The 13,087-nt window shown below is 35.6% G+C and overlaps 1 protein-coding gene across 4 annotated transcripts in view; it reads right to left on the reverse strand.

The window, feature by feature from the left end:
- The window catches only part of FNBP1L (formin binding protein 1 like), a 119,461-nt gene that overhangs the window by 4,830 nt on the left and 101,544 nt on the right, over positions 1-13,087 (reverse strand). For 3 of the 4 annotated variants that reach the window (XM_070786080.1, XM_070786079.1, XM_070786081.1), the window contains 4 exons: positions 9,195-9,304; positions 7,673-7,805; positions 7,186-7,280; positions 174-322 (listed from right to left, as the gene is read on the reverse strand). In XM_070786080.1, coding sequence (XP_070642181.1) covers positions 174-322; positions 7,186-7,280; positions 7,673-7,805; positions 9,195-9,304 — 487 coding nt within the window. Of the gene's footprint in view, positions 1-173; positions 323-7,185; positions 7,281-7,672; positions 7,806-9,194; positions 9,305-11,781; positions 11,797-13,087 lie in introns of all 4 variants that reach the window. The other variant, XM_070786082.1, reaches the window with a different exon arrangement.

Raw genomic sequence — 13,087 nt, forward strand, 5'->3', positions numbered from 1 at the left:
TTCAATGTCATATATAGAAGGAACACCTCTATTTGTAATGTAGTTAATATTCACACTAATGAGCCTGGATAATTTTCTAGTGATTGTATTTAGCTATAAGGACAGGGACTCAGTACACATGTAGACTTTAAGGAACCAATTTTATCAAATACAATGCATTAAGAAAATCATACCATCAAAAGGGTAGATAGCTTTGCAGTGTCCAATAGCAGGCAAGGGATCATCATCTTCAAACTCATCATCAAACTCACTGTGGTGGCCATGCTGTTGGGGTGGTCCACGAACTTCTTGGTTTGCATCATCAGTGTAACTTCCCTCAGGACTATAAAACAAAATTATATCTCATCAGGTATCACAAAGATGGGAACTTTTTATATTATCTACAAACTGATCTCCACAAGATCAATTGAGAGAATCAAAAATCAATGACACAGTTCCCAATTAAGCTTTTATTTTCTTAAATGTTGAAATATGTGTGTCTGCATGGCTTCTAATTCAACATGCTTCTTTGTTGGATTTTATGAAATTAAAAAAATTAAAGATAATAATGTTCTAGGCACTGGAGAAGGAAATGGCAACCCACTCCAGTATTCTTGCCTGGAGAATCCCAGGGACGGGGCAGCCTGGTGGGCTGCGGTCAATGGGGTCACACAGAGTCGGACACGACTGAGGTCACTTAGTAGCAGCAGCAGCAGGCATATAACATGTACTTAGTAAATATGTCTCATTATCACGGGGTCCAGAGATAAAATGGAAAAGTGTCATGAACAGTTGGTTTTTATCATCCCAGATTCAAGAGGGATGGAGGGATTCACCCACTGCTTTTGCAAGAAAACTAAAATTTCTTAGAGGACCCACACAGACCCATGTTCACTTCACAGGCTTCAGGTAGACTTGCTCTGCCCTGGTTCCAGAAGATCCATCTTAGCAGAGAACTTGCATGACCAGAGTGAATAGCCCACAGGTAGGCATGTAACTCAGTAAGATATAAGAGACTCTTGTTTGGGATTACTGAAAGAGAAACTCCCTTCCTTTATCACTGGACCCAAACCTGGAGAAATATGAGCTTACAGATTTAGAAGATCACCATATAGAGACTGTACAAAGAAGATTTTCATGACCCAGATAATCACGATGTTGTGATCACTCACCTAGAGCCAGACATCCTGGAATGTGAAGTCAAATGGGCCTTAGAAAGCATCACTACGAACAAAGCTAGTGGAGGTGATGGAATTCCAGTTGAGCTATTTTAAATCCTGAAAGATGATGCTGTGAAAGTGCTGCACTCAATATGCCAGCAAATTTGGAAAACTCAGCAGTGGCCACAGGACCGGAAAAGGTCAGTTTTCATTCCAATCCCAAAGAAAGGCAATGCCAAAGAATGCTCAAACTACCGCACAATTGTGCTCATTTCACACACTAGTAAAGTAATGCTCAAAATTCTCCAAGCCAGGCTTCAGCAATACGTGAACCGTGAACTTCTGATGTACAAGCTGGATTTAGAAAAGGCAGACGAACCAGAGATCAAATTGCCAACACCTGCTGGATCATCGAAAAAGCAAGAGAGTTCCAGAAAAACATCTATTTCTGCTTTATTGACTATGCCAAAGCCTTTGACTGTGTGGATCACAATAAACTATGGAAAATTCTGAAAGAGATGGAAATACCAGACCACTTTACCTGCCTCTTGAGAAAACTATATGCAGGTCAGGAAGCAACAGTTAGAAATGGACATGCAACAACAGACGGGTTCCAAATAGGAAAAGGAATATGTCAAAGCTGTATATTGTCACCCTGCTTATTTAACTTATATGTAGAGTGAATCATGAGAAACGCTGGGCTGGAAGAAACACAAGCTGGAATCATGACTGCTGGGAGAAATATCAATAACGTCAAATATGCAGATGACACCACCCTTATGGCAGAAAGTGAAGAACTAAAGAACCTCTTGATGAAAGTGAAAGAGGAGAGTGAAAAAGTTGGCTTAAAGCTCAACACTCAGAAAACAAAGATCATGGCATCCAGTCCCACCACTTCATAGCAAATAGATGGAGAAACAGTGGAAACAGTGGCTGACTTTATTTTTTGTGCTCCAAAATCACTGCAGATGGTGATTGCAGCCATGAAATTAAAAGACGCTTACTCCTTGGAAGGAAAGTTATGACCAACCTAGACAGCATATTAAAAAGCAGAGACATTATTTTGTCAACAAAGGTTCACTAGTCTAGGCTATGGTTTTTCCAGTGGTCATGTATGGATGTGAAAGTTAGACTATAAAGAAAGCTTAGCACTGAGAATTGATGCTTTTGAACTGTGGTGTTGGAGAAGACTCTTGAGAGCCCTTTGGACTTCAAGGAGATCCAACCACTCCAAACTAAAGGAGATCAGTCATGGGTGTTCATTGGAAGGACTGATGTTGAAGCAGAAATTCCAATACTTTGGCCACTTGATGCGAAGATTGACTCGTTTGAAAAAACCCTGGTGCTAGGAAAGATTGAAGGCAGGAGGAGAAGGGGACGACAGAGGATGAGATGGTTGGATGGCATCACTGACTCAATGGACATGGGTTTGGGTAAATTCCGGGAGTTGGTGATGGACAGGGAGGCCTGGCATGCTGCGGTTCATGGGTTGCAACGAGTTGGACACGACTGAGTGAGTGAACTGAACTGATATAGAGCCTTAAAATGAAGTTAACACAGTGGAAGACAGAACTGTGAGGAAGAAATGGAAAACTGAAGATATCATCTGAGTTCCTAGATCAAGCTCTCCCTAAAGTCAGTCAATACAATCCCGTTTCTGTTTAAGTCAGTATGGGTAGAAGACTCATCCTGTCACTGAAAATCAAAAGACTCCTAGGAAAATTGATTTCCAACTAACCACATTAACAGGAAAGTTAGTAACTAAGAAAATCCAAGAGAGCAGGCAAGACAAAGACAATTTTTTGGTAAATTTTTACTTCAAAAGAGAAAAATGTTAATTTTGCCAAATAATCAGATGACTGAATGAGATTTTAATAATAGTAAAATTTGCCTGATTAGATTTTGCAGTATTTTCAGTATGTCTGGAAGCTACATTCTTAATAACACAAACCACAGAGATTAGATTATTTTAATCTCAGTTCAGTTCAGTCGCTCAGTTGTGTCCGACTCTTTGTGACCCCATGAATCACAGCACTCAAGGCCTCCCTGTCCATCACCAACTCCCAGAATTCACTCAGACTCACGTCCATCGAGTCAGAGAGGCCATCCAGCCATCTCATCCTCTGTCGTCCCCTTCTCCTCCTGCCTCCAATCCCTCCCAGCATCAGGGTCTTTTCCAATGAGTCAACTCTTTGCATGAGGTGGCCAAAGTATTGGAGTTTCAGCTTTAGCATCAGTCCTTCCAATGAACACCCAGGACTGATCTCCTTTAGTATGGACTGGTTGGATCTCCTTGCAGTCCAAGGGACTCCCAAGAGTCTTCTCCAACACCACAGTTCAAAAGCATCAATTCTTCAGCACTCAGCCTTCTTCACAGTCCAACTCTCACACCCATACATGACCACTGGAAAAACCATAGCCTTGACTAGATGGACCTCTGTTGGCAAAGTAATGTCTCTGCTTTTGAATATGCTATCTAGGTTGGTCATAACTTTCCTTCCAAGGAGTAAGCGTCTTTTAATTTCATGGCTGCAATCACCATCTGTAGTGATTTTGAAGCCCCAAAATATAAAGTCTGACACTGTTTCCACTGTTTCCTCATCTATTTCTCATGAAGTGATGGGACCAGATGCCATGATCTTCATTTTCTGAATGTTGAGCTTTAAGCCAACTTTTTCACTCTCTTCTTTCACTTTCATCAAGAGGCTCTTTAGTTCCTCTTCACTTTCTGCCATAAGGGTGGCATCATCTGCATATCTGAGGTTATTGAGATTTCTCCCGGCAATCTTGATTCCAGCTTGTGCTTCTTCCAGCCCAGCGTTTCTCATGATGTACTCTGCATAGAAGTTAAATAAGCAGGGTAACAATATACAGCCTTGACGTACTCCTTTTCCTATTTGGAACCAGTCCGTTGTTCCATGTCCAGTTCTAACTGTTGCTTCCTGACCTGCATATAGGTTTCTCAAGAGGCAGGTAAAGTGGTCTGGTATTTCCATCTCTTTCAGAATTTTCCATAGTTTATTGTGATCCACACAGTCAAAGGCTTTGGCATAGTCAATAAAGCAGAAATAGATGTTTTTCTGGAACTCTCTTGCTTTTTCGATGATCCAGCAGGTGTTGGCAATTTGATCTCTGGTGCCTCTGCCTTTTCTAAAACTTGGTTGAACATCTAAAGAAGTTTGCGGTTCACGTATTGCTGAAGCCTGGCTTGGAGAATTTTGAGCATTACTTTACTAGCGTGTGAGATGAGTGCAATTGTGCAGTAGTTTGAGCATTCTTTGGCATTGCCTTTTTTTGGGATTGGAATGAAAACTGACCTTTTCCAGTCCTGTGGCCACTGCTGAGTTTTCCAAATTTGCTGGCATATTGAGTGCAGCACTTTCACAGCATCATCTTTCAGGATTTGGAATAGCTCAACTGGAATTCTATCACCTCCACCACCTTTGTTCGTAGTGATGCTTTCTAAGGCCCACTTGACTTGACATTCCAGGATGTCTGGCTCTAGGTGAGTGATCACACCATCGTGATTATCTGGGTCATGAAGATCTTTTTTGTACAGTTCTTCTGTGTATTCTTGCCACCTCTTCTTAATATCTTCTGCTTCTGTTAAGGTCCATACCATTTCTGTCCTTTATCAAGCCCATCTTTGCATGAAATGTTCCCTTGGTATCTCTAATTTTCTTGAAGAGATCTCTAGTCTTTCCCAGTCTGTTGTTTTCCTCTATTTCTTTGCACTGATCGCTGAGGAAGGCTTTCTTATCTCTTCTTACTATTCTTTAGAACTCTGCATTCAGATGCTTGTTTCTTTCCTTTTCTCCTTTGCTTTTTGCTTCTCTTCTTTTCACAGCTATTTGTAAGGCCTCCGCAGACAGCCATTTTGCTTTTTTGCATTTCTTTTCCATGGGGATGGTCTTGATCCCTGTCCTGAACAGTGTCATGAACCTCTGTCCATAGTTCATCAGGCACTCTGTCTATCTGATCTAGTCTCTTAAATCTATTTCTCACTTCCACTGTATAATCATAAGGGATTTGATTTAGGTCATACCTGAATGGTCTAGTGGTTTTCCCCACTTTCTTCAATTTAAGTCTGAATTTGGCAGTAAGGAGTTCATGATATGAGCCACAGTCAGCTCCCAGTCTTTTTTTGCTGACTGTATAGAGCTTCTCCATCTTTGGCTGCAACAAATATAATCAATCTGAATTCAGTGTCAACCATCTGGTGATATCCATGTGTAGAGTCTTCTCTTGTGTTGCTGGAAGAGGGTATTTGCTATGACCAGTGTGTTCTCTTGGGAAAACTCTATTAGCCTTTGCCCTGCTTCATTCCATACTCCTAGGCCAAATTTGCCTGTTACTCCAGGTGTTTCTTGACTTCCTACTTTTGCCTTCCAGTCCCCTATAATGGAAAGGACATCTTTTTTGGGTGTTAGTTCTAAAAGGTCTTGTAGGTCTTCATAGAACCATTCAATTTCAGCTTCTTCAGCGTTACTTGTTGGGGCATAGGCTTGGATTACCGTGATATTGAATGGTTTGCCTTGGAAACGAACAGAGATCATTCTGTCGTTTTTGAGATTGCATCCAAGTACTGCATTTCAGACTCTTTTGTTGACCATGATGGCTACTCCATTTCTTCTAAGGGATTCCTGCCCACAGTAGTAGATATAATGGTCATCTGAGTTAAATTCACCCATTCCAGTCCATTTCAGTTCACTGATTCCTAGAATGTCGACATTCACTCTTGCCATCTCTTGTTTGACCACTTCCAATTTGCCTCGATTCATGGCCCTGACATTCCAGGTTCCTATGCAATATTGCTCTTTACAGCATCAGACCTTGCTTCTATCACCAGTCACATCCACAACTAGGTATTGTTTTTGCTTTGGCTCCATCCCTTCATTCTTTCTGGAGTTATTTCTCCACTGATCTCCAGTAGCATATTGGGCACCTACTGACCTGGGGAGTTCCCCTTTCAGTATCCTATCATTTAATAACAAAAACTCGTGTTGTACTATCTCTTAAGGAAATGTACTCTTTCAAAAAGTGATAAGGGAGAGGAAGAGGAATTAACATCCTGCTACCAGGTATCTTACTGTTAGGTGCTTTGTGTACATTATTTCCTTCATTACCAATAACCCTGAATGACAGGTATTTTCATCTTTATTTTATATTTTAGGAAACTGAGACTCAACACTAAAAATGAATTTGCTAAATGTGAAGGGGAGGGATAAATCAGGATTTTAGGATTAACACACACACAACACTACTATACATAAGATAGATAACCAACAAGGATCTACTGTATAGCATAGGGAACTCTACTCAATATTCTGTGATAACCTATATGAGAAAAGAATTTGAAAATGATTATACGTATAACTGAATCACTTTATTGTACATCTGAAACTAATACCATAAATCAACTATAAGCCAGTAAAATTGTTTTAAAAACTCAATTTGCTCAAATTACAATGTAATTAGATATAAACCAATTATTGATACTAGATCTCTCAAATTCTTCTCTGAGTCCAAATTTGTTGGATTTTACTATAAGGTGGGGATGGGGTGGTGGAAATATTATTCAAAGGGAGAAAATGTCACAAATGATCTGAAAACATGGAAACTTGGTAAAATGTCTTTTGGAAGCTCTGATCCAATCTAGCAATATACACTTATTTTATTTACAAAACTTTGAGTAATTTGACAGTTAAATTTTTCTTTGGTATAAGCTACCCAACTCCATCTAAACTTTCAGGCACTCTTCCTAGGTTTGAGGAGCCCATGCCTCCAGACTATAACTCCCAGAATTTTCCAAGTTCCTACCTCTGTTTTTAGATGCATTACAAACTAGAAATGAGTAGCAAAATAAGAAATCATAATTCATCTGTAGCTAATGTAAAGAACAGAGAATTATTTAGGTTCAAAGACTGAGTTATTAAAAGCCAAACTTATCAGATTAGGAAAAAAGAGAATTGTCCAAAATTTAGGACAAAAGAGAAAAGTCTGGGGGTTGGGGGAGAAAAAAATACAAATAAAATGCAAAAATAACCTTTCTCGTCCCTGTGTTACAAGATGATTTATGTCACTGCTATGTCTTCTGTCTCCTCTTCCACCTGTTTTGCCTTCAACTTCAGAGAGCCAAGCCTTAGGGGGAAAAACAAATAAAACTGAGCTCAATAAGTATATTTTAAAGTTCATAAGATATTCTACATTGAAAATGTGATTTGAGCCTTTATTATTATGTAATTCTTAGACAAGGGAAATCTTTATTTCAATTTGGTCAGTGATCAGTGTTACAGCTGATTAAAAATAGTATAAACATTTAGTTTTACATAAAGTTTTAAATAAGAAAAAAACTTCAATGAGGGGCTAATTCTAAAGATGATACCTTATTTTTATATCATAATGATGCCTTACTTTTAGATTATAAACCCTACAAGAAAATATTTGAGGATAATTCTATCAAGAACCAATTTATCATAATGAAGTTTGTAAAAATGAACTTATCTTTGAAAACTGCTAAACAACAAATCTACCTCATTCTTGTGGATTTCCATTCGCAGGCGGTCAATATTATTCATGGTCTCTGCTAATTTAGGCTGCAAACTCCCTGGGTCCCCCATTTGTGGATTCTTCTCATATACATCTTTCATTTTGTTGAGTGCTTCTCTGAAAATGAGAAGGAAGCCACAAAATTAAACATTCACTTCACATGTTTCCAGGTAAAAGAGTTTCATTTGATTCTGGGGACTCACATGCAGCCTAATCTTAAGAGTCCTAGTTCTTTAACTTTAATCAAACATTACCTGATTAAAGATAATCTGCACAAAGTTGATCATGTACATAATGAATATTAGTAATTTATAGAGACAGTCTTTTAAAACATTTATAATTTTTTCAAAAAAGATTTCATGTCTCATTTCTTGCTTCCTAAATGAGATTATATAGATTTAATCAAGGGCTGGAAGAATATTCCCCAATGTTCTTAAACTCATCATGTCCCAAATCAAAGTCACTACATGCCCCCATCCAGACACATTATTCCACTGGTGTTCCTTACCTTACTTCAGAGCACTGTCATCCTCCCAACCCATCTATACCACCTCTCTCTAAGTTCACATCACTCATCCTCTTCACTTCTCCAATCTTACCACTGTAAATTATGCCTCAATTAGCTCCTCTGGACTCTTAACATCTGACATTACTAACATCCCCTAATACTCTTTTCTTCCTTGATTTCCTGGAGGTAATATTTTCTTTTTCTTTCCTTTTACCTTTATCTCATTATTTCCCTCACTGGCTCCTCCTTTTTTTCTGTTCATCCTTAAGTGTATTTCATAAAATGACAGATTTCTTCTCGTCTCATCCTACGGTCCTTCTTTTTAAGGAGGATCTCATTGCTTTGTTTTTTCCAGTTTCACTGAGACATAATTGACTAATACCACCTATCTTCAGATGATTCTCAAATATGAATTCTTCAATCACTCATGTTAGAGTTTAAGCTTCAATTTTATCTTCAGTGTAACAGCAGATATAAGTTACCAATCACTGTAATAACCCTTTATTCATCATATATAAATTTCTATATTTACTAAAATAAAACTGAACCAAAAGAAACTCTTTATGAAGTTGAAAAAAAATTAAAGCTATGAGTGAATGATCTGCAGTTGCAAGTAATTAAACACCGTTTTCCAACATTTCTGCTGCACAGTAATTTCAGCCTCAGATTTCTATTGAGCTCCATTTACATACCAAAGCAAAACAAAAATTATCAAAGTATATACCCTTGATAATAAATCAAAACTATCTTTAAATTTTATGGAAGACATACACATACACTATTAGCATCCAATAAGTAAACTGAACCTAAGAAACTCTCTAACATTTCAGTTTAAAAATATCACAGAGCAATCACACAATTTTCCAAAATCTAGTTTTCCCTGAAAAAGTATTTCAATTAGGATGTATAATTTTTAAGCCTTTTATACCCCACATTTAAACATATCATTCATATTAGACTCCGAAAGGAATAATAGAGAGGACTTAATGGGAAAATACTTTTGATCTGATTCTTTCTGTAGTTCTCTGTTAAGTTCATCAATGCGCTGCTGCAGTTTTTTACGTCTCTGTTCTGGTGGCAGATGACTGAAATCTTCTAGTGCTGGGCCCTGAAAAGAGAATCTAAATCATTATAAAAATACTTTCATGAAATTTTATTTCTAAAATACACCTATTATAAAGAAAGAATATATATCAATTTTAATTTCAAATTAGCCCAACGACTCCTTTTAAGAAAAAGAAATCTACATATGTATGTACATGTATGTTAATTAAAATAATCATACTGAAGAAAGAGTTCAGATTCCAGTCACTTTATAAAATCATGAAATAGAATAGGTAAAAATATCACCAGATCCAGAAAACTGGTTATTACCAGTATAACATTATATTCAGGTCTTGGCAGAGTTAAAATAAATACAGATGAACCTTCTTACAGCAACAACAACGAAATGGAAACATGTAACATTTCTCATCTATACAAAATATTTTATATATAACATATTCCACCACATTCCCAAATCAAATCTATTGCCATGACAGTAAGGATATTACAAATGTTAAGACTGAACATATTAAAAGTTTATATAATTGAGTCAATTAAGCAACTTACCTCATAAAGGCAAACTAATGAAAAATATTTTAATATTACACAGTCTTTGAGTGACTACATTTATTAAACCATTCATTAGGACCAAAACATACTTGATCATTAAAAAATAAAAAGGTAGAACTATCCACTGTGTGAAATGTCAGTCAAAATTATATTCCAATAAGGGATTTATTTTCAATTATCCTTCTGTACAACCATACCTCAGTTCTTGAAATAGAGATATAATCCAAAGAAAGACAAAATCCTTATTTAGGAAGGATCCTCAATGTCTGAAAATTTTTAATGTTTTTATATTCAAGAAAACTACATCATTTAAGAAAACATTCTAGTACTTTGATGTAACTTGTGATTCAAATGATGTCTTTCTCCTCTTAAATATTAATCATGTCATTGTTACCTTAGTTATCTGCTTAAAGATGACACAACTACATCCAATGTTAGCAAGTATTGATTCTGTTTAATATGAGCCTATGTTTATGTAAGATTTTACATACTCAAAAATTGATGACAACTATTATTCTTCATTTTTATTTTAAAAATGGGGATTTTAAGAACATATAAGTTCAATTTTTAAAGTATTGCTGAAATAAACTCCCACAACAAATGCATCCTTGCTCTTTGAGCCATTTATGCCTATAACATAGTTAAACAGCTTTATTTCATCATTTGTGTTTCTCTTAAAAAATCAAACTCACCTTTCAGATAATACATGATCAAATATAACATTTAATTCATAACAAAATTTTATGCAAATGACCTGAACATTACAGATATTCAATAAGCCTGCCTTGAAAAAAAGAGGACATCTTTCCTAAGTGACCTTTGCTTTTTAATCTACCAGTCACCAGAAATAAAAATCCATCAATCACAAAAAATCTGATGTAAATAAACAAATGGCAAAATTTCCTACAAAGTGCCTTTAAATTTAGGGGTCAATTAGAAATATAAGTTGTCAGATTTAATCTAATTTGAGGTACAATAGTTTGAAAACTATTATATTGTGCCAAAGATAAAAATATAATGAAATGAAAAAGTATATTTCAATATGGTTTTGTTGGCAGTATTGTAATAAATTCACAATGACTTTAGACATAAATCTTCCAAATTTCTTTTCACTATCTGTAATGAAACTGTTCTCAAATTTATTAACAATAGCTAGGCACTTGAATCTCTAATATCCCATTTTGACATTATAACATATTCCTTTATAGAATATGAGAACTAAACTCATTCTATTTCCTATGGCTGTAAAGAAGACTCTGAGACATTAAAAAACCTCTTCTACTACATGGTAATTCATAAAGGGTCAAACTGCAAGAGTCTGAAAAAGACTGGTTTGTTTTCCAAAAATGAGAAACTATGTAAACACCCAATAATTTTTATGTTAGGTCTTCACAATGCAGTTTCATTAATTTGTTTGAAACATATGTATAAAGGAATACTACACATGCACACATACACGCGCACACACACGATATTTAGGTTATTTGTACTTTCATCCCCATTCAAGTAGTAGACAAAAAGAAAGCACTGACTAATGAAACGAGTAGGAAATCTTTCTTTTTCACTTTTTGGAAAATCTAATGATGTTTGTGATAAACTACATATCAAACTTACAGGATCTTTCTTTTTACAGAGTTAAGAAAAATCATTTTTAATTTTCCTTTTGTAAAAACATAAACTTTTGTTCCACCAGGTAACTTTTAAAATGATGTTTAATTTTATTCTCTGTAACATGAAAAGACTCCACCCAATAACATTTAAGTGCTTAATGAGTTACAGTTAACCACATTATTATTAAATTTTATGACATCAAAGGTACTGGCATGTGTTGGACTATGGATTATAGAAAGAAAAGACACACAAGGTAACATGTGGGGATGGACCTTACCACTTTGCTTTAAATTAAACAAAACAATGTTTTGTGATATATTTAATACTGGCACAGTATACACATCAGCACATAAGGCTTACCATCTTCACCGACCACTGAATAGTTCAATGGAAAATAGAAAGAAATGGTATATTATTCACATGAAACCATAATACAGAAGATGCAATAACTTATACTGTTTTTTTTTTTTTTTTACGATATTAAAATAAATCATGTACACTTCACAATCCAAACAATTATGCCAGAAAAACAACTGTAACCACATTTTGGGGAAAGTAAATTACTTGCAAAAAAAAAATATATACACTGATGATAATGGGCAGATATTTTCTAAGTGCAACTAAAACTCAAAAGTAAATAGTAATGATTTTATCAGCAATCATGTATTTTCTTCTTTAAAAGAGAACTTTTACATAAGTGGATTTCACATATACAGCTCTTCATTCTCAAAATCCTAATGCTCAAAAAGTTGAACATAAAGATCTAATATTAGCCGTTTTAAAGAAATATTATATGTAGTATTAAAGAATGGAATACTCTTCCCAATGCATTAAACATCATTATCTGAATTTTTATAATTCAAAATATTGTTTTGAACTTGAATATGTCATGGGTAGATAAGGGTAACATTTCTACTTTAGTTTTAAGATGCTATTTTTAATGTACAGACACATTAAAAAAACACACTATTATCAAAATAATAATGAGCCACCTAGATTCATGTTTCCCATACATATTTGCTAACAGATACAATATATGGGTTGAATTTTGCTTTGAAGATATAGCTTCTCTTTTTCAGTTTTCATTCTGAAATCCATACACTCGAAAAGCAACACTAAAAATATAACTTTGATTTTTAGAAAACTGGTTAAAATTTATTCTTTCTGAAAATCCGACATAGCCGAGTCCTCTCATATTATGAATATATAAATATATATATATGCTTATGTATGTATCATCCATATTCTGTGGGTTCCCAGGGTTCTGCAACCGGCATTGCATCTGTCAAGCATCCCAACTAAACACACATGTACACATGCATACGTGTGTGCGCACACCCACATACTCACACACAGTGACTCATAATACCCAGGAGAACTTACAAAGTTTATCTTCACATTCACTGCATTTGTTTAGCAGTTTCTAAAATTTCTGTTTTTCCCTGTTTACTAAGCCAAGGTGTTTTAGAGAATATGGAGGACATCAGGTAGAATTTCACATAAAAATACAGATTTTAATAAATAGCTGAGAAAAATATCTACCCCTTATCGCTGATGATCTGGCCATATATATTAATGGTTACAATGATAAGAAAAGATGACATATGCTATCCATTATCTTTCCAAATTAAGCTTAACATTCTTTAGACTGTCAGTAGTTTCAGGG

Source organism: Bos indicus, chromosome 3 (assembly GCF_029378745.1).
Source record: "Bos indicus isolate NIAB-ARS_2022 breed Sahiwal x Tharparkar chromosome 3, NIAB-ARS_B.indTharparkar_mat_pri_1.0, whole genome shotgun sequence".
Taxonomy (NCBI): Eukaryota; Metazoa; Chordata; class Mammalia; order Artiodactyla; family Bovidae; genus Bos; species Bos indicus.